Genomic DNA, 23,528 nt, shown 5'->3' on the forward strand with positions numbered 1-23,528 from the left:
GGGGTGACAAAGCCTTCATGTTCAAGGTTTTCCACAAGTGAGCTCCATGTTTAGAAATCCATAAATTGTAGTTTGCATGGGTTGCTTTTATTAACAGCAAGGTGAGTTGTTAACAGGCCCTGTGCTTAACATGTGCGTATTGGGCAGATGTGAGTAGACTGAGCATGGATCCTCCTACTTTCCCAGTTTCATAAAGCGGTTTTAAGGTTTAAACTTGCCTAGTCCCAAATTATACAATTAATCATACTCAGTTGTCATTTTTCTTACTAATTGTTCCAAGCTCTTTAACATGATGTCTGGTGGCAGTAAGTCACTTAGCAGGCAATAGTGGCAGGGAAGAGAGAAGACTCTTTTGCCCCTAGAAGTTTATGTATGCTAGTCAAAGTAAGGTCAAAAATAAAATGTTTCTAAGACATTTCCAAAGGATCACATAGGCATGACACCCAGCCCTTGAATGGCACATTACAAAGGTTAGAGGACCTAGATCTGTGAGACCCATTTTGACATTAACTTGCCATGTGGCTTTCTGAAAATCTCTTTATATCTGTCTCTGGGGCTGGGCATCATTACCTTTCATAGGGGGATAATAAATTATATCAGTTCCACCAGCCTGTTTATAGGATTTTTTTTTTTTTTTTTTTTTTTGAGATGGAGTCTTTGCTCTGTCGCCAGGCTATAGTGCAGTGGTACCATCTTGGCTCACTGCAACCTCCGCCTCCCGGGTTCAAGCAATTCCCCTGCCTCAGCCTCCAGAGTGGCTGGGATTACAGGCATGTGCCACCATGCCTGGCTAATTTTTTTGTATTTTAGTAGAGACAGCGTTTCACTATGTTGGCTAGGATGGTCTCAATCTCCTGACCTCATGATCCACCTGCCTCTGCCTCCCAAAGTGCTGGGATTATAGGCATGAACAAACTGCACCCAGCCTGATAGGATGATTTTACATGATAAGACAAAATGATAAAATAGAAAGCCTTTAAAAATAACATAGTATTGAAAGGTAAGGTAGATATTTGCTCGTCATGAACCTTCTCAGTTCCCCCTCCTAGTCCCTTAATTGTTGGACTGTTTCAGGATTCTATTCTAAGCATTTTTCTCCTATGCCATTGAGTGATCTTATCCATTTCCGTAGTTTCAGTTATGCGCATTGTCCCCATAGGACCATCCTTTGAACTCCACCTAGTTGTGTAACTCCCAAGCCCTACCTGGCCGAATGTCAGTTTGATGTTGCATTTGAAGAAATATAGTCCAGCAACTAAAAGCAATAGTAAGGCAGAACTGCTCTTAACTTATTTCTCTTGAAGAATATAATAGCATGTAGCATACAAATCGCATTATTTCTTAAAATCGCTGTCATCTCCTCACTTCCCCGCTCAAGGGTTACTCCCTTTGTTACAGGCTCCCATTTTCCCCAGACTCACCCCGAGACTCTCACTCACAACTGTTTTTTGTCTTTTTTGCTCTTAACTTCTCCCTACATACCGTATGATTTGCCCATGTTTTCTTTTCTCCACCCTTTTTTTGCTTAGCATGATAAAAGCTCAAGAACTAGACTGACAAACACCAAATTCTCCCTTGAGGATAAAGGAGGAGACAGGTTATTCTGGCGAAGACCTTATTGGGTAGGGGAAACAGGGAGGGGGTGGGACCACTCACATGTAAATAATCTGTATTCCCAGCACACCATCAAGCAGGCCACTTACTATCTACTTCTATATTTCACAAAGTGCCTCTGACTCAATTCCTTCTATGACCTGACCTTATTATCTTGTACTCAAACTTCATTTTTTCCCTCCCTATCTTTGTACAAAGTGCCCATCATGGTCCTAGTTGCTTTTTCCTGACATCAAAACATCATCCTCAGCTTCCTTCTCTCCTTATCCTTCACATCCTATTCATATTCTCTTTAACCTAGATACCAAAGACATAATTCTCAAATCTCTTCATTTCAGTCCATCACCATTGCTGCCACTGTACGTGTTGCTTCCCTGCAATCAACTTTCCATACTCCAACTAGAATGATCTAGTTGATCCTGATCGTTGAACCTGATCCTGCATCTTCCTCTTCTACCCTATTCAGAGGCTTCTGCGCACTAAGCCCTTAATTTGGCCTTTAAGATCCTTTACACTGTGGTTGATCCTTGCCCATTTCTCTAAAAGTAGTCCGCCAACCCTTCCTTAGCAGGATACATTTCTTCCTGCCTGAAGGCCCTTATCTAAGCTGATCTGATTGTCATGAACCTGATCATGCCTCTTCCTCTTCTAGCCTATTCAGAGGCTTCTGTGTACTGAGCCCTTAATTTGGCCTTTAAGATCCTTTACACTGTGGTTGATCCTTGCCCATTTCTCTAAAAGTAGTCCGCTACCCCTTCCTCAGCAGGATGCTTTTCGTCCTGCCTGAAGGCCCTTACCTAAGCTGATCTGATTGTCTGCAGTACCTCCCAACTCTCCCCTATCTCCAACCTACTCTCACTTAGTTATTCACTACATCTCAGCTTAAATATGACTTCTATCCAAGGCCCCTCTGACTCTTCAGGCTGGGCCGGTCCCTTTGCTATGGTCTGATGTTCCTCACACTTCCCCTTTGGCAATACCCATCCCACTCGACTAGCAGACCCTAAGCTCCATGAGAACAGAGCTCATGTCTCTCTCCTACAGCACTGTCTCCAAAGTGCTAAACACAGTGCCCAGCTCAGATCCAGTGTCTGATGAATACTCACTGATTAATGGATGCTGCTTCCATGACTTAGGCGCCCTCTGTCTCTCCCATCTTATCTGCACACATATTCCGCCTCACATTTTCTATTTATCTCTCAGAAAACCCCGTGTCATTTCATATAAGGATTTAAGCTCATGTTCTGTGCAGAATTGTCTGCCCAACCTTTCCAACTACCACCTGGTCATTGTCAGCTTGCCACAGTAGAATCCAGTGTATAGCTTTATTATGACCCTTACCATGTTATTTTGAAGTTATTTACTTGATTGTATGCTTTTGTGAGTAGGTCTTGTGTGTACTTTCCTTCATAGCCGGGACCCTATTTTATTTGTTTGTACTCATCCTTATAATCCTGTCACCTACTGTAGAAAGAATTGGGATGCCTCATAACTAGAGATGATAATAAGAATAAAAATAATTGCTGATATTATTGACTACCTTCTGTAAGCCAGGCACAATTTTAAGTGCTTTACTTAACTCATTGAATCCTCTCAACTCCTATGAAGTAGTTACTTTTATTCTTCCTATTTTATAGATGAGGAACTTTAGACCCAGAAAAGTCAAGTAAGTTGTCCAAACTTAACCAGCTGATAAGTGGCAAGGCTGGAATTGAAACCCACTGGTTCCAGAGCCTCCCCTTACTTATGATGATCCGTCAATATAGTTTGTGCCATCAAAATTGGGTTTTAGAATCTTGCTGTCTGCTTTAAATTCTGATTCTTCTACCTACTCATCATGTGACCTGAGGTATGAAAAATGGAGATAATTACATGCCCTTTAAAGGGATATCCTGAGGATTAAATAAGATTATTAGTCCCTATAAAATATCTGCTGAATGTAGGTAGTTGTTGCAGTATTAAGTCAGCCTGAGCACTCATTGGACAGAAGGTCTTTTATGGTTCTTTCCAACTCCAAATCCAATGAGTCTGTCTTCAGTCTTTACCGTTTGTCAGTACGTATTACTTTCAAAGCTCTGGTGTTTGTTTTAAATAATCGAACTTTATCAGGGTCTGAGGACATACCTGCATTTCTGTCAAGTAAAATCTATGTGTTTTTTATGAGCATGTGTTGCCTAAAACCACAGTCCTGATTTCCCATGCTCAAATCTGGGGCTACATGGCTAAATAAAGATCTCTGTCTAAAGAGAACAACCAAATTCCTGTTTATAGTCAGACCATAGCAGAAAAAGAAATCCAAGTTGTAAATTATTGTTTGAATTATGAAAGTTTGAGATGTTCTAATAGTAAAAGAACTAAAGAGAATATACAAATCCCATGTCAACATTTGCAGCAGATGTTTGTTTCCTCTTTCCAAGTTAGATGAGGGCATTTCAGGGTGGTCTGTGTTATTAAATTGATTAGCAGTCAAATGGAAACTTCAGCTGCTTAGGTGATGATTTAATTGTGAAGACTGTTAATACTGTGTCTATTAGCACATGCTTATTATTCTATGAAACTCAAAGTCGTAAGATTATTGACAGGCACTACAGTAGCAAACAACATTGGTGGAAATTAGTATCTAGTTCTGAGACTTAATGGTTTGACTTGTGTGCAAATTTAATAACTACTTATCAGTAGTTATGCAATAATACAGTGAATTTTCCCAAATAAATATGTATTACTTAAATAAATCTTGCCTATCTGTTCATTTATGTATTTATTTGCCTTGTTCGAAGATGTAACAAAGCAAATAAAAATAGAGGAAAAATACACTTGTAATAGGATAAATTACAACTGTTATGGCATTAGGAGAGAGTTTGGGTCACAAAATAATACCTTGAAGTCCAAAACATTGGATGGAGGTGGGCCTTTCTGACTGTGTACATAAAAAGGGAAATGAAAAAAAGCTGCAATTTATAATAGCCATCAACTAACAAAAATCACTTGTAGAAAACCACAACTATTACAGTTACTGAGACCATAGAGAAATGTCACTTGCTGTATGGAATGTAATAAATAGCACCTTCAACAGCACTTGTACAGAAAACACAGCAACAGCTTTCTTAGTACTGATTCCTTCAACACAAGCTGTTTTTTTGCCATCATAAATTCGTTAAAAAGCAATTACTTAAAAGCAATTCTATATAGATCTGTTTTATTCATTTTATTGATGTTCTGGCTTAATCTAAGGATTGATTTATAGTATCTAGAGATATAAACATTAAATTTTTTAGGCAATCTTTTTTTTTATGGAGGCTTTGGTAAGTATTGATTAGATACAGCAAATCAATATCTGTCCAACCTTTGGGTAAGGCTGAATACTATAACAGGCTAAATAATGCTAAATACTAAAATAGACTAAATAATCAGACATACATGGAAATTGCAGGGGCCACAAGAGGGTGAGACTTTAAGAAATCATTTGGATTGGCTTAAAGTTCTGTACTATACAACTTTAGGTTTTTAAATACACAGTAAGTGTCAAGATCACTCTGGAGAATTTTAAAAGGACAATCTCATCCCCCACCTCTGTAGTTTTCTATTTAGTAGGTCTGGGGTGGGTGAGGTAAGAGCAATTTTATTTAAAGAAAAAAGTCACATGAGTAATTCTGGTTATCAGTGAAGTTAGAACTACTGCCATAGAGAATACTGCATTAATTTCAGATAGAAAAAAATTTAAAGCTAATATAACCAAATACACCTTAGCTGTAAAACTCTTTTATTCTGAAATGTATACCTAGCCAATCGAATAAGGTGATTTATTATATGAATTTCTTATTAGTAAACCAATTAAAAGTTTAGTAAATCTACTGGCATCTAACTATGTCTTTGAATAGTTAATATGTATCCTAAGATAATTTTTTATTCTCACTATTGTCTGATTACATTTCCATATAGACTAAAAATATTTCGTAATCATTCTATCTAGAGAACTTTTTTTGCTATTTTTAGTCCTCAAGAAGTTATAAAGCATACTTATATGCACTCTGAAATTATCTTAGGTCTTTAGGGGTGCTTTCATTTGTAGGCTTTCAAGTGATAATAAGAAAAATGATATCTCACATACATTTTTACTTGTCTGCAGTAGCCCCAAATTAGTTATGAACAAAATCTTAAATATGTGGTAAACCTTTGCTTAAAGTAGAAAACCAAGCCCATATATGTAAGTGTATGCCTAAATCTAGCATTAGTATTTATTGCAACAGAAATCTTGAGTAAATGTCTCACATTTACTTTTCATTGTTTTTATAGGCATTGCTTCTATGACAGTGCCAGTGTACATTGCGGAGGTCTCACCACCCAATTTAAGAGGCCGATTAGTCACCATTAATACCCTCTTCATCACAGGAGGGCAGTTCTTTGCAAGTGTTGTTGATGGAGCCTTCAGTTATCTCCAGAAGGATGGATGGAGGTTTGTAAATACTTTTTACATTTAATTTTTCAAATCTTGATTTTGGGGAAGGGGAGAAAAATTGAGAAATCATAGTCAAAATATAGCTGTGTGTTTTGAATCATTATTGCTAATTTATAAGTAGGTGACATTCAGCAAAACTGAGAGTGGACAGGAAGCTGATATTTATTTTGATGATAGACAAGGAACCTACCATTAAGAATTGATATTTACAGGGCTTTTTTAGCATTTAGGTGACATTTCTCACACTGTGTGCAATCTTTTGCAATATTTGTTTAAAAATGAATGCAGTGATAAATATGTATGGAGTTCGTGAATTCTACAATGATTGACAAGCTGTTTATGAACTACAGATATAACTAACATCCTTTTTGCATTCTGGAAACTACATTTTGATCTGAAAGAAACCCAGTGTTTAAAGATAAAAATATACCTCTATAAAAAGATATACATGAGTTTAAAATATACAAATTATTCCTTGATATTTGGCTTATTTTGAATCAATAAATGACAAAAGTGGTTTTAAAACTGCTTTAAAATAAATACAAACTATTATTAAAACAAAATCTTATGTTAAAGCTTAAAAGATATTATGGGCTCTGGATTTTGATATCTTTATAGTACTCATGTAACTGTTCCAGAGAAATTTTATTAAAAGGCATTAGAGATTATACAATATTGCCTATCTTGTTTTCTTGCGTCTACTTATTAGAACAAATATTTATTCAGTATTTACTTCTCTGTAGATACTGGGGAATAGAATATTCAACAAGATAAACTCAAACCCTTGTTTGCATGGCTTTTACAGTGTTGATGTTAATCCTCAACAGTAGAAGAAAAAAGGGTGTGGACTGGGTGTGGTGGCTCACGCCTGTAATACCAACACTTCAGGAGGCCAAGGTGGGCGGATCACTTGAGGTCAGGAGTTTGAGACCAGCCTGGCCAACATGGTGAAACCCTGTCTCTACTGAAAATACAAAAATTAGCCAGGTGTGGTGGCACACACTTGTAATTCCACCTACTTGGGAGGCTGAGGCAGGAGAATCGCTTGAACCCTGAAGGCGGAGGTTGCAGTGAGCTGAGAGTGTACCACTGCACTCCAGCCTGGACAACAGAGCGAGACTCCATCTCAAAAAAAAAAAGAAAGAAAGAAAAAGGTGCAATATGATGTGGACCCAGGGAATTAAACTGCTTGTAAGAAGCACGATAAACCTTGTGGCTTAGGATGAGCCATTAAAGACCTAAATGGGTGAAGTTTTAATTAAAAGTCATGTGAGAAAACTCTTTGAAGCTAATGAGGGCCTACTTTTGTAAGGACCATTAAGGGGAGGACACAGTTTTTAAAAACGGTTGTTGTGTCTGCAGATGTTGCTAAACTGAAGCAGGAAATTTCTTTCTTCTTTTTTTTTTTTTTCTACTCAGTAGATGAAGAGAAAGAGGAAAGACGATAACTGTTTTCAGTATAACCTGGTATTTTGAGTTTTTCTTGTAAATGCAATGGAAGTCAGTCTTTCAACTTACATGTCTTTAAGAAGTTCTAAATCATCAATTTATATTTTGTTAAAAATTTTTATTAATGTAAGTAATATAGATATATTCAAATGCATAGCATGTATAGTTGCATAAATCACATTTTTCACTTACACATAACAATTAAGAAATCTTTTCTCAGTCCTGGTTAGGAAAGAGAAAGATCTCACAGTAGTGACAATACATTTATGAATGTGGTGTGCCTGTGTAAAAGCGGAGGTGTTGGGACAAGCCTGAAACCCCCTTGCAGAGGCAAGGAGACATCATAGGCAGACCTGGATTCAAATCTGTTTTTTACCATTGATTAGCTAAGAACCCCAAACAAGTCATTTAGCCCCTCTGAGCTTCACTTTTCTATAAAGTAGAACCAGAAATACTTATAAGATTATTGTGGGATCCAAATTACTTATTATATGTAAAGTGTTTAGCGTAGCGCTTGGCACATGGCAGATAATAAATGAAGAATCACATTGTTAGTTGCTGGTCTGATGAATTGAGTAAAAGATGGATGCTACTATCGATGTTGTAAGAGAGGCTGAGGGAAAATCAACATTCTGTGTTATCTGTTTTCTTTATTGGCAAGAATGATGCTTCAAGATGGTAGGGCAGAAGACTAGAGAAAAAAAGATTTAAAGTGTATTGCTGCTGTGGGAAGCAAGAGAAGGAAAAGACTAGGGACAACACATGATTTCCAAGTAACCATGGAATCCCAGCTGAAGCTGGAGACATATATTTGCAGTAAAGCCAATTAGCATGCTCATGTTTATTTTTCTGGCAATACTGGATTGCCTAGGGATGAAAAAATAAAATAAGAGTATGGGAAAACTAACTCCCGTTGATATATAGACCAAAGTATTAACAACCAGATTGTTTTGAACCCAGTTTATTCTTTGCATGAATACACATTTAATTATGTACACATGCAAACATGTTTCCTTTTTTTTAGGTGAATTTTCTCTGTTATTGTCTTCTGTTATCTAGTATCCTTATCAGTATATTTATCTCATCTGACTCCTGGGCTAATAGGAATGTGGTTATAAGCAAATAAAGATTGAAGTGCTACCTTAGCATTAACTTTAGACTCTGGAATTGTCAACAATTGATAACTTATTCATAATTATAACAATAGATAACTCATCACTTTTATAGCAATATGTTTCAAAAATCTTAAGGAAAAATCTGAAGGAAAATGTGGGTCTAAATATATCATGTAAAATTTCTTTTCCATACTCATATTTTTATATATCTTCACATTAGATGTCCCCAGTCTTCAAATAATTTGAATATTTTAAATTTGTTTTATTTCCCTTTTTGGCTTTTATTGCTTCTGAAACTCTACCTCAAGTTTCTAATATTTAATTTTATACTACAATACCCAGTGTCCCAGATTTACTGGTCTTGCATTATAGTGATGAACAGTTTCAGCGTCTGGTAGCAAATACCATTTGATCCTAACCAAAATCTTGACAGGTTAGTGGAATTGGTATTATTCTCATTTTGCAGATTAAAAACTTGATGCTTAGAGAAGTTAAATATTTGCCTGAGACCACATGGCTATTACTTGGCCTTGGCAGAGATTAGATTCAAATCTTCTTATTCAAAAGCTAACTCCTTTCTTCCTCATGGTTCTGCTTTCAAGCGTTTATAATCTGACAGCCATAATTTTTGATAATTTTTACAGTAGTGATTGGATTAAGACAGATGGAAGATGAAATCGATTGACAGAAAAGCAATTTAGATTTTGATGTTGTAGAAACATTATAGTTCACCTTTTATGCCAGATGGATCAAAGTTTCTGTTCTCTTATTTTTTAGATATCATAGAAATAAATTGTTTTCTGCTGAACAACTGGAAGTTTACTTTCTCTAGAAAAAAGAATTGCCAGTAGCAGATTCAATGTTGCTATTTTTCTGGCACTTCATTATCATAGTACATTCTGTACTGGGAAGGACACCATCTGGCTTCATGAAGAAAGAGGAAATAAAATTTTGAAAATATTGTTAAAGATTTGATTTTTTAATAAAAACAACTTTATTGAGATGTAATTCATGCACCATTCAACTCATCCATTTAAATTGTACAATTACTTGGCTTTTAGTGTATTCACAGAGCTATGCAACCATCGCCATAATCAAATTTAGAACATTTTCATCACCCTAAAAAGAAACCTTGCACTGCTTAGCCATCACCGCCTAACCCCCCAAACTGCCCCACATTTAGGCAACCATTAATCTACTTTGTGTTTCTATAGGTTTATGTATTCTGTATATTTCGTATATGAATATGTGGTTCTTTATGACTGGCTTCTTTCACTTAGCAAATTTTCAAGGTTCATCTAAGTTGTAGTATGTGTCAGTACTTCATTTCTTTTTATAGCAAATAACAATATGGATATACCACATTTTGTTTATCTATTCATCAGTTGATAGCTATTGTTAACATTTTGGGGCTATATGAATAATGATGCTATGAACATTTGTGCACAAATTTTAGGATAGACATAAGCGTTTACTTCTCTTGGATATACACCTATCTGTGGAATTGCTAGGTCATATGATAACTGTATTTAGCTTTTTGAGGACTGGCCAGACTGCTTCCAAAGTGGCTGTATTATTTTGCATTCCTACAAGCAATGTATGAGGGTTTCAATTTTTCCATGTCCTAGTAAACACTTGTTATTTGTCTTTTTTGATTACAGTCATCCTAGTGGGTGTGAAGTGGCATCTCATTGTGATTTTGATTTGCATTTCTCTAATGAGTAATCATGAGGATAACCTGTTTTTTTCCTAATATATTGTAGTGTTGACAAAGATGGCAGAGATGTTTCGATAGTTAATATTAATGATAAAGTTCTATCGCTGCTTGCCCTTTTCTTTGCATATGTATATATTTGCATTATAGTGATGAACAGTTTCAGCATCTGGCAGCAAATACCATTTGATCCTAACCAAAATCTTGACAGGTTAGTGGAATTGGTGTTATTCTCATTTTGCAGATTTAAAACTTGATGCTCAGAGAAGCATATATATATATAGTTTATTTTTATTTTTAGTAGAGATGAGGTTTCACCATGTTGGCCAGGCTGGTATCAAACTCCTGACCTCAAGTGAGCCACCTGCCTCAGTTTCCCAAAGTGCTGGGATTACAGGTGTGAGTCACCATACCTGTCTTCTTTGCTAATATTTTTTAATCTTACTTCATGAACATAGTGAGATTTACTCACTACACTTCAAGCAACCAAAAATATCCTTTTTTGAAAATTGCTTAGTTAAATCCTGGCTTATCAGTAAATATATAGTAAGTGAACTTAGCCATCAGAATGATCTGTCTAGAAAACTTATCTGGGCATGCCACTAGTAAAATGTTTCAAGACTGTCTATTTCCTACAGGGAAAAAAAAATTAAATTCTTTATCATGGCTTGTAGTACCCAATCCATGCATTCTTTTCAAGATTCTTCTAACTAGTGTTGCCCCCCACTCCACTTTATATAATACCCACGCTTATAAACCAACCACATCTTGCTTTGTCATGTTTCTAGTTTTTTTTTTTTTTCCTCCTTATGCTTTTTTTTGCCTGTAGTGTCTCCCTACCCTATCCAGGGATTCTGGTCCAGCTCCTGTTCATCTTGTAAATCTCTGCTCATGAATCATGGAAACTCTGTTCCTTTGTCTTTTCATAATACTTTCTACAAAGCTCCATTTTTATACTCACCATATTATATTCAACTACTTGCTTACTCTTCTATCTCCTCTCATTCATTTTGGAACTCCTGAATGTCACTGACCTTTTACTCATTTTTAGATCTAGGAAGGGCGCAGAACATAGTAAATATTCAGTAAATGTTTATTGAACTGAGCTAAAATTCACTGGGCTCCAGGGAAGGGACTCTTAGTTAGCATAAAAAGATATTTGTTATAAACCAAATACCAATGTATTAATTTATACAGAGGGATATATATACTTCATAGATAGATAAAAATTAAATTATTAATTATATGTGTTTCTGAGGGTAAAAATAAGAGAAAGAAAATTAGTTTCTGAGCCTATGAAAATTTATCTCCTTCAAAAGAATATACCTCCCTAGGAACCTGAAAACTTTCATTATTTTCTCTTTGGTAATGCTGATTTTCAAATGAGTGTTACTGTGTTTACAAGTATATAGTCATCATGTGATTTGTATTAATAGGGATAGGTATATATACAGAGAGGCTAAATTTTTCTGTTTCATGCTGATTTTTACTCATCTTATTCCTAGATTTACTTTAAAAAAAAAACAGGCTTATCTTATTCCACCTCACTAAACTATGTACAACCATTTGTTAAATGTCTGGTTGTGCTAGTCATTTTCATGTTTCATCATTTAATTGATGTAATATAGGTATTGAATGAGAAATACAAAATATTAGTCCTGGGAACCTCTATAGGAGAGATTTTCCTGAGTATCCTGAGGCTGACTCATGCACAATGTGAGACATGCTGAGTTTTGAAGAACTGATGGGACTCAGGTGGACACAGTTGGATACGGGAGGCAGAGTGTAGACCAGGAGGGGGTAGGATCAGGGAGGATTAAGACTACAGTGATGATGTACATGAGAGGCTGAAGCCAGATTCCAATGGTCTATGAATTCAAGTCCAACTTCTGTCTACAGGCAAAGGGAATTTATTATTTTTTTAGCAGAGTGTGCCATGACAGGAGTCAAAGATCACTATGGCAGTGATGCCCAGAACTAACTGGAGCTCTCGCCTCTTGGGTAGATTTAGGAAACCTATTTATGAGGCTGCTGCCAAGGTACAGGTGTGAGGTTATACTTTTGGAGTCATCAGTTGATGTGGAAATAATTCAGTCATTCATTCAAAAAGAGTTTCTTGACACTTTCTGCATACTAGCCTTGTATTTAATACTAGAGATGGAAAGATGGATAAGAAGTGCTTCTCCTGTCCTGAAGCCTCTAATGGCCTAATATAGGAGAGAGACTTTTTTTAGTCTGTTGAATAAATGATGGATATAGTGTAATGGGAGCTCCCAAGATGAATGAATAACTTAGCCTCACAACGGAAAGATATTTGAGCTTTTTGAATAAAAGAATTCCAGGTACAGTGAGGGAGAGGGAAATTCTAGGTGAAATGTAATCTTCAAAGGCCCTGTCATCTGAAAGAACCAGTCATGTTTGGACAAGAGTGAGAAGTTAGAGCAGCTAGGAGGAGGGCTATGATGATCATCTGGGAGTTTGGGGGTGAAGTGGGAAGGCCGGCCTTTGGTGGGTGTGGATGGAACTTGAAATCCTTTGCTCTCACTTTCATAACACATTAGATTTGGGTTTGTTTATTGAAAGCCTCAAAAAAGACCAGCCTGGCCAAGATGGTGAAACCCTGTCTCTACTAAAAAAATAAAATTAGCCGGGCGCGGTGGTGGGCCCGGCTACTCGGGAGGCTGAGGCAAAGAATTGCTTGAACCCGGGAGGCGGAGGTTGCAGTGAGCCAAGATCATGCCACTGCACTCCAGCCTGGGTGACACAGCTAGACTCCATCTCAAATAATAATAATAATAATAATTTTAAAATCCATGTCAATAAGATGCTTCTCAGAATGATATTTAAATGGGGATGTTATTTCTAAACAAATTTATGCTGGAGAATGTGTTCTTAAAATTTCGTGCTAATAGATCAGTGGTACTTGGCTCTATATGAAATGTAGAATATGAGTCAATCACTATCGTAAAAATAGAAGTATGCAGTGGTCATTTTAAGAATGATAGATTTAGATAACACATGTATTAATTGGTGGCAAACAGTCTCATTACAAGTAAATACCTGCCAGGTGCCATGGCTTATGCCTGTAATCCCAGCACTTTGGGAGGCTAAAGCGGGTGGATCACCTGAGGTCAGGAGTTCGAGACCACCCTGCCCAACATGGTGAAACCCCATCTCTACCAAAAAATAGAAAAATTAGCTGGATATAGTGGCACATGCCTGTAATCTCAGCTACTCAGGAGGCTGAGGTGGGAGAATCTTGAACCCGGAAGGCAGAGGTTGCAGTGAGCCAAGATCATGCCACTGCACTCCAACCTGAGTAACAGAGTGAGACCCTTTTTCAAAACAACCCCAAAAAGTAAATACCTTAGTGCTGAAGATATAAATACGACTGTTTATCATGAAGATATTACAGTGTGGTGGGAAGAATATGTTTAAGATTTGCTTTCACAGCGTATGAATTAATTTATCTAAGCTCTAATAGTCTCACCTAGCCGGTGTTCCAGCAGTCATACAATGTTATTTATGGGATCAAATGAGTTAGTAGCAGTGAACATACTTACAAACTCTTCAATGCTGTTAGGTATTGTTTGCTGTTATCTTCAGAATGTTTTAGGTTAAGTCTCTATATTCGGCATTTAAGCTGGCAATAAAAATTGCTCTCACCTTCAGTTATCTGATTTTTTTCCAGGAAAATGTAAACATGGTTTGGTAATGACAGAGCAGTTTGTATAAGTCTAATTCCCCTGAAGATGACCATTATAAAACATGGACAGAATGTGTGAATGTATGGAGCATGGAAGATATTTAGGATAGTGAAAATACTCTTTATTATACTTTAATGGCAGATACATGCCATTATACATTTGTCCAAACCCATGAACTATATAGCACCAAGAGTGAAACCTAATGTAAACTTTGGACTGTAGGTGATAATGATGTGCTAATGTGGGCTCATCACTTGCAACAAATGTCCCACTTTGGTGGAAGATGTTGATAATTGGGGAGGCTATGCATACGTGGGCAGGAAGTGTGTGGGAGATCTCTGTACCTTCCTCTCAATTTTTTGATAATAGCAAAAAGGTTGGAGGCAGTAAATGGAATTATATATTTGTGAAGCAGTATCTCTAGGTAGACTGATAAGTGAAAGATGCATGTTTTTATCTGTAGAACAATGACTAGAATATATTACAAAAAGAAACACATAAGAAGCCATTATGAGCATTAAAACATAATACTTAAAATATTTGGATAAGCTGAATAAATGCAATAAATTAAGAACACAGGAATGAATAAGAGATGGCACAAATAGCAAATAGCAAAATGGTATACCTAAAACCCATTTATGGTAATAATCGCATTAAATGTAAAAACTTATTGTGTACTAAAAATGTGGCACAGATCTACATTGTCTAAAGAGACACACTTTAATGCTATTAGATTCAAAGTGAAAGGTTGGGAAAAGATGTAATATACAAAAGTGAGTATAGGAAGGCTGGTGTGGCTATATTAATAGTCACACAAAGTAGACTTCTAGAGAGACAGTATTAGCAGAGATAAAGAAGGACATTTTCTAATGACAAAAGAGCCAAGTCATCCAAAATAATAATGATACAAAATGTGTAGTTTATCTAATAAGATAGCTTCAAAATACATGAAGCAAAAATTATCAGCTGGCAGTTAGCCAGCAGTGTGAATGCACTTAATTCTGTAGAGCTGTATACTTAAAAGTGGACAAAATGGTAATTTTATTTATATTTTACCACAATAAAAAAATGGGCAAATTGAGCTTATATTTGCAGAATTTTTAACTCTTTTTTTAACAATGATAGAACAACTAGATAAAAGATTATAAAAAAGCAGTACAATACTATTAAATACCTTGTCAAAACTGACATTTGTAGACTGCTACATCCAACAATTGCACTATACATATTATTTTACTTTCCCTTTTCCTTTCCTTTTCCCTTTCCCTTTCCCCTTCCCTTTCCCTTTTTCTTTTCTTTCTTTTTTTTTTTTTTGAGACAGGGTCTTGCTCTGTCACCCAGGCTGGTGTGCAGTGGCATGAACATGGCTCACTGCAGCCTCGACCTCCTGGGCTCAAGTGACCCTCCCGCCTCAGCCTCCTGAGTAGCTAGGACTAGAAGCACATGCCACCATGCCCATTAATTTTTGTATTTTTTTTGTAGAGACAGGGTTTTACCATGTTGCCCAGGCTTGTCTTAAACTCCTGGGCTCAAGTGATCCACCCACCTTGGGCTGGCATTACAGGCGTGGGCCACCACGCCTGGCCTTATGCATTATTTTTCACGTTTACATTAGACAGTCTCCAGAATTCATCATATCCTGGGGTATAAAATAAATGTTAATAATTTATTAAATAAATAAATGAAATATATGCCCCCTGACCACAGCAGAATTAAATTAGAAACCAATAACAATAAGATAGCCAGAAAAAGCTGCAAATCTTTGTAAATTAAAGTAGCAGGTTCTAAATAATTCATGGGTCTAAGGAGAAATCAGAAGGAAAATTGGAAAATAGCTTTGAATGGAAAGAAAATACAATATATTAAAATTTGTGAAATGCAGCTACAGCAGTGCTTAGATGAAAATATGTGGCTTAAAAGTGATTGCAGTAGAGAAGAGGAAAGGTTTAAAGTCAGTGATCTAAGTTTCATGTTAAGAAGCTAGAATAATAGGAGCAAATTAAACCCAAACAAAACAAATAATGAAATATTAAAGAGCAGAGGTCAATGTTAACAGTTGGTTCTTTGAAAAGATTAATCAAATTGATAAACTGGCTATGACTGATTAAACTGATTAAGAATAAAAAGATAAAGTACAAATTATCAATATCAGGAATAAAAGAGGGCATGTCATTCTATGGACATTATGAGGATAATGAAGGAAAAATTTGAACAACTGTGAACAACTTGGTGCCAATAAATTTACCAACTTAGATGGGATGGTCATTTGCTTGACAATCACAACTTACCAAAAGTGGACATAAAATGGAAAATTTGAGTATCCTTTTATTTATTAAAGAAGCTAAATCATTATTAATAAGTTACCTGCAAAGCAAATTCCAGGCCCATATAGAATTTTTTTTTTTTTTTTTTTTTTTTTTTTTTTTTTTTTTTTTTTTTGAGACCTGAGTGCCAGGTCTCACTCTGGCACTCAGGTGGCTGGAAGGCAGTGGCAGGATCATAGCTCACTTACAGCATCGACCACCTAGGCTCAAGGGATCCTCCCAGCTCAACCTCCTGAGTAGGTGGGACCACAGGCACATGCAACCACACCCAGCAAATTTTTGTATTTTTTGTAGAGATGAGGTTTCACCTTGTTTCCTGGGCTGGTTTTGAAATCCTGAGCTTAAGCATCCACCCACTGCAGCCTACCAAATTGCTGAGATTAGAGGTGTGGGCCACTGCACCCAGCCCCTGGTGAATTCTATAAAATATTTGAGGAAGAAATAGCTTCAATCTTAAACAAAAACTTTAAGAAAATAAAAGTAGAATAAACACTTCCCAATAAGGTTTTTGAAGCCAGCATAATTCTATTACTAGGGCCTGAGTTGTTACAAGAAAAGTAAATTTGAGTCCAATTTCATGAACTCAGACCAAAAAGTATCCTTAACAAAAAATTAGTAAAACTGAACCAAGCAGTATGTAAAAGGGGAATAAATCATGACCCAGGAAGGTCGGTTGGTTTAGCATATGGAAAAATAATCCATGCAAGTCACCATATTGAAATTATTCAATGGAGGCAAATCTGTATGATCATCTCAGTATATGCAGAGAAAATATTTGAGAGAATAACATTCATTTATGATAAAACCTTTCAGGAAACCAGAGTAGAAGATGACATCCACACAAAAAAATTGCAGCCAACTTTATTCTCAGTGGTGAAAAAATGATGCTTTCCCTTATGACTGTTTGCTAGGCAAAGATATCCACTATCGTCACTTACATTCATTCAACCAGAAAAGTTGATTCTGAATTTTTTTATGGAAAATCAGAGGACCTAGAATTGCTAAACTATCTCAAAGAACAAAGTTGGAGGATTCACTGTCTAATTTCAAGACTTATTATAACACTGAAGTAATCAAGACAGTCTGGTAACAGTAGATAAATGAATCAGTGACATAGAAGGAACAACCATATGAATGAATTTTTTAAATATTGTGCTTATTAAAAGAAGCTAGACACAAAACAGTACATTCCCCATGATTCCATATGAAGTTCATCAATGTGCAATGGGGTCAGAAATTTGATCAGTGGTTGTCTACGGCAATGGGGATTGACTGGAAAAGGGGTACGACAGAACTTCCTGGAATTATGGAAATGTTCTCTTTCTTGATTGAGATAGTGTTTACAAGGGTGTGCATATTTTCTTAAAATTCAGAATGGTTACACCTTGGATCTCTGCATTTTCTTGTATATAAATTTTACCTAAAAAATAAATTAATTTCAGCCTTATGGTGGATTTCTCTGTTATATTCCTGTTCTGCATTGACCAGTGAATAACATAAATGTTTCTGCCAGAATTTTTTTCTAATAGCTTCTGTTGGAATAACTGCTTTCCTTAACTCCTCCTACACTGGGCCTAAACCCCCATCATGGCAGTTAAAGAATCCTATTTTGTTTGATGATTACTGGAGTATAGGTTACTTGAAGCAGGGGATGTCTGTTGATCATTACTGTTTCTCTATAATCCCTAGCTCAGAGCTTTTCATGGATGATTCTCAGAGTTTGGGGGAAAAAAAGGATATGTGTATATTTAAGAAGTGTGTACATTATTTTCAGCAACAGTACTGTGAATTTTGTGCAGGTCTTAACGTATTTTACCATACAGTTTAAAACTACTTAATATTTGTGCAAAATGCCATATTCATTGATTTCAACAATATCACATTCTGTCAGAGCATATTTTACTTCTTCCACTATAATCATGACATTTTAAATAACCCTGGCCAAGCCACGTATATGCTGATATTAATTTACTTGGTGGAGTCTTCTTCTAAGCTATGTAGACAGGGTTAATATTTTGTTATGTTTACTTACCTGGCAATTAGGGTTTGTTTGTTTACAGTGTACACAGCATCTTTCTCGAGGTAACACAGGTGTTGATCATTTGCGGATCATATATTACCTGCTTTTAATGTGAAAGATTCCATCTGTGCACATTGAAATTTTTCTTAGGTACCTTCAGCCATGGTCTTATGTTTATTCTCTAGCTGCCATCTGATTATCAAGTGTATCAGTCATCAGGGTGCATGTCTTACATGGTCCTTGGTGGCAGAGGAAAAGTAACTTTCCAGCCTGGGATCTCAATGTGGCAATGTTTTCTTTTCTGCTAAAATAGACTTGTGAAGCATGAACTAAAATTTAAAAATATGTTACCAAGTAAGTTGCTGTAACATAACTCTAGCAACTGGCTAAATTCAGTGTTATCTGTTTGCATCTAAAACTTTTGCATTAAGTAGAAACATATTACATAAATCATAACTTTGGTGACCATGTTATCATGTAAATATCTAGTTATTGATCAATAACAATGACCATTTCTTTTGTAAATCCATGGATAGAGATCTTTCAGTAAACACATCACTCGTGATTATTCCTTCAGTATATGAAAAATTCAAAATTCATTGGAACATTGAACAATGTAGTTGGATAGCTCTGGATGTTAGGCTGAGGGCACAGTGTTCTTGGATGAGGTTGAAGGGGTTTGAGTTATGCTTTTTTAAGGGGAAAAATGTTTCACTGTCCTGTTTATCATTGGAAAGTTCTAGCTCGGGGGGATGCCATCTCTGGGTAAGTTTATTCATGATGCTCAGTGATTAGCTGTAGTGCTTGGCATTTAACATACATTCAGGAGATATTTGCTGGGTAAATAGCTGAGTAACAGCTCAGAGAAATCACAAGGCTTAGCTTTCCAAGCAAACACAGTACATCTTCATTAGGTAGTGTTTTCAAAGAATCTACTGATTCTAATTGCTAACCCTTTTTATTTTCAGTGAACTAATGCAGGAAAAAAAGATTTTGAGTTTATTGTATAGTTATTTGTGAAAGAATACCAACTTGAAGCTATAGAATTTTAAAGAATACATAATCTTAATATTTATAATATTCCTCTGAGCTATTCAGAATGGGCTAACATGGACATGATTTGTTAATCAATAGCAAAAGTGCAAGCCAGAAGACAGAGTGGAAATAAAACTTAACTGGAATTACAGATACAGTTTTTTCATTTCTTTTTTTTAGTTTAAGACAGTATTGGATATTATTAGAGAATTTGCTAAAAAGCCCCACTGTACTCAGGATGACATTTCAGAGATTGTCAGTGAGCCAATCTTAGTGTTTCAGAAAGTATCAAGATTAACTGTGACTAAAAACTATGAGGTGCTTATTTTGCTTGGAACCACAGTTTTGACAACATGAAGTTGGGAAACCAGTAAGGAAGTGATAGTTGACCTGTACCTTAATGCTTTCATGGCCTGTTGGGAGGATAATTGACTAAATGAGTATGGTGTCTGAAAACCTTTACTGTGCCTCTCAAAGTGAAAAGTGTCTTCTCTTAGTAGAATTCAGCTCCTCAAGGGCTATAAAAACAATTGCATATTTTTAAAAAATACAGTGTAGTGTAATAAACTTCCCTTAACTAGGATAGTTTTTCCATCACAGCTTGACTTAAAATGAAAACCACAGATCATATAGGTCTTCCAGTGTAAGGCATTGGCAACTTTTTCATGTCATTTGGGAATTTAAGGAGGAACAGGAACATAGGGGAGAAGGGAAAGAAACAGAGCACAAATGCAGGATGCAGTTGTTCACTCCTGTACAATTTCTTCAGGAGGAGTGAGGCTTGGGGAAACCTTTGGGATGCAGAGATTGAAAAATAAAGAGAAAGCAACTTTCGATCTATCATATTCATCGTAGAAAATATTTTCAAAGGATCAAATCCTTTAAAATCTTGCGATCTAATATTTTTGCTCCTAATGGTTTTTTAAAAATACCTACCTTCTTGTTATCCAAATTTTTCCTGTATGAAAAGCTTACTAGTGTATGTTAAAGAAACATTAAATAAAACTTTAGTTTGGCACAGTGGTCAAAATAAGCAGTACAAATTTACCCTTTACACATGAGGTATTTTAACTAGTAGTCAGCTATTTTAACAGTAATGCTCTTAGGGAGTTTTGATTTAGTAAGGATAGGTGTTGAGAGAATCACAGGATATTCCATTTCCTCCTAGCAGTTCTGTGTTATTTAAATCCAGCTTGCAGTTACCCAGCCCAGTGGGTGGTACTGTGTTGGGCACCTGTGCTGGGCACAATTAGGAGTGACAGCTCCCAGCCAGCCAGCTTTGCTTTTGCTTTGTTATTTCTGCAGTGTTTTACTGCATTTAACAGAGGTGAGGGAATAATACTTCCAAAGGGAACCTCTGAATTCTTTAAACATGAAGCTAAGGTAAATTAATGCACTTTTTTATGTGTTCTACAGAATTAATTATCAAGTAATTATTGAACAGTTAATATAGCTTGACTTACAATAAACATTTATTGTAGGAGCCAGACTTCCTGGATTTTAACTGTAGTTCTGTTGCATACTAACCATGTATCTTCTTTGTGCCTCATTGCTTTGTCTATAAAGTGGGGATAATAATGGCACTCGCCTCATAGGGTTGTTGTGAAATCATGGGAGTAAATGCTTCCTAACTGTTCTGAACAGTGCTTGGCACACGGTAACTGGTGCTACATATTAGCTGTTACTATTGCTATTAGTATTGTTGTTACTAAACAATTACATGTCTATGCTGAGATTGTGCATTCAACTAGATTTTCACATATTTGGAACATAATCATCACACCTCTGGAACTACGAAAGAGCAGATAACATGCTAACTCATGTTATCAGTTCAGAGAGGAGGTCAGTGATCATGAAGTGCAAAATTCTGTAACTTAAGGAAGCAGATATGAGAGGATTATTGTCTTTAGTTACATAGGTGAGAGCAGCAGGATTGCTTTAAAACAGGAATGAGAGTGAATGTTTAGTTCAGTGAAGAACCTGTTTGGTTTGTTGTGAGGCCCCTGGCCATCTGATGGAAGAGACAGCAGGCTTGCTCAGCTGAGCCATAGCAGGAGGTCTGGCCCCAGGAATGCAGGATCCACCATTCACAGAGCTTCGGTCTCTGGAATTGAGAAGGCTTAACCTGAGGTGAAATTGGTGGGATTGTTCTTTGTTGACAGCTGGTCTAACCTTGTCATTTGGAAGCATTCCTCTCCCTTTAAATGGCCTGCTTTGGTAGGCAGGTGCTGGTACTGCTAGCTGTGCCAGAAAATAGTTCATTTTGTAACTGTAAGTTTAGAAAATTTTAAATCTTTAGATGAGTGATCATGATGGTAAAGAACATACTAAAGATTTTAAAACTCATGAGAGCTTGGCATGTCTGCTTGACTGTGTGTTTGTCTGATGCGCTTGCTTGTCCGTAGAAGATAAATGGCTTTTGCCGTAAGGTGTGGACCTTGGGTGCTTGTTGTTCATGTTTACCCTGGGTTTTAAAAACGTTTAGATCCTTGGTTCTCAGCCACAACTGCACATTAGCACCACCTGGAGAGCTTTTAATAAAACAACTCCCTGGGCCCAGAGTCCAGATCAATTAATCAAAATCCCTGGGGAAGGGTGAGGCCTGGAAACTGGTGGGTTTTACCAGCCTCCTAGGTGATTCTAATGTGAAGCCAGGTTTAGAATCCCTGACTTAATTTAGAATAATGAGATCTCTTGTATCAATAGGAGACTACTTGCTTTTCTGGGGACTGCCTGCCCCAGTGTATCACAATACTCTGTCATTCATCAAATTCCTGCTTTCCTTGGATTTAGAGGACTGGTAGTCCTACTACTGCCTTAGTTTAGTTTATAAAGAGCCTTCTCTTTTTGTCTCATGTTGAAATTTTTATTAGTACCACAGCAAAACAGCCTCTTATTTATCTTTCCTATTCTCCAGTCTGCACATCGTTAGAGGAATGTTTTTCTTAAGAAAGAAATTGGTTAGTTCTACCTGCTGAAAATTTAGCTGGGTGATACAGCCAGAACAAACACGTTACAGTGAATTGATTGCGTGGTTAGGAGTTCAGGGAGGTGAAACATTTTTTCGGAGCATCCTCTCTGCCTTGGTGAATGATTTCACTTAATTCCCCCAGCAGTCTTATGAAATAGATACTGTCACCTGTGTGTTAAAATGTTAAGTAACTTGGCCGAAAGCAGTGGCGCGTGCCTGTAATCGCAGCACTTTGGGAGGCCAAGGTGGGTGGATCACAAGATCAGGAGTTTGAGACCAGCCTGGCCGATATTTTGAAACCCCGTTTCTACTAAAAATACAAAAATTAGCCAGGCGTGGTGGCACGCACCTGTAGTCCCAGCTACTCAGGAGGCTGAGGTAGGAGAATTGCTTGAACCCGGGAGGCGGAGGTTGCAGTGAGCCGAGATCGCGCCACTACACTCCGGCCTGGGCAACAGAGTAAGACTCCATCTCAAAATAAATAAATAAATAAATAAAATGGTAAGTAACTTGACCAGGTTCTTGTGGTTTGTATGCCCAGAGCTGAAGTGACACCCAGATCTGTTCCTGTGTCCTCTCTGTCATATAAGCTCTGATCTTGTGTATTGCATTTCTTCAAAGCCATGAAAATTATTCATATCAAAATATTTTCATCGTGAAAGGTAATCAAAACAAAATAAGCTTTCTCATTTTACTTTTAGAAGTATTAGGATACAAATGTATAAAACTTTTTTTATTGACTAATCTCTAGAAAGAAGCTTTAATATTCTTAAAGATTGGCAGGAGGGTACAAATTCCTTTTCCACACGTTAGGGCAACGGAATTGTACATTTCAGACCCAGACTCTTGCACAGATTTCAAAAGGTGGGAAGGCCTATTCTGTCTTCTGTAGCTCACTTAAGAAACACAGGCTAATATATATGTCTGTATTTTCCTTTTCTTTTTGTCTTCTCTTTTCTCTTCTCTTCCCTTCTCTTTTTTTCTGTTTAAAAAAAACTTGTAAAAATACTGCATCCTGGGATTTAATAGCAAGTAGCAGAGTGCAAAATATTATGTGAGCATCTTGGACCTGAAAAAGATTCAGTTTCTACATTCATTTCAGTGCTTTTTAAAGTATTATCTG

General features: G+C 36.6%; 1 protein-coding gene across 2 annotated transcripts in view; it reads left to right on the top strand.

The window, feature by feature from the left end:
• Positions 1-23,528, top strand: part of SLC2A13 (solute carrier family 2 member 13) — a 337,234-nt gene that overhangs the window by 52,199 nt on the left and 261,507 nt on the right. For both annotated transcript variants that reach the window (XM_522353.9, XM_016923641.3), the window contains exon 2: positions 5,908-6,067. In XM_522353.9, coding sequence (XP_522353.3) covers positions 5,908-6,067 — 160 coding nt within the window. The remainder of the gene's footprint in view (positions 1-5,907; positions 6,068-23,528) is intronic.

The sequence above is a fragment of the Pan troglodytes genome, chromosome 10 (assembly GCF_028858775.2).
Source record: "Pan troglodytes isolate AG18354 chromosome 10, NHGRI_mPanTro3-v2.0_pri, whole genome shotgun sequence".
NCBI classification, from domain to species: domain Eukaryota; kingdom Metazoa; phylum Chordata; class Mammalia; order Primates; family Hominidae; genus Pan; species Pan troglodytes.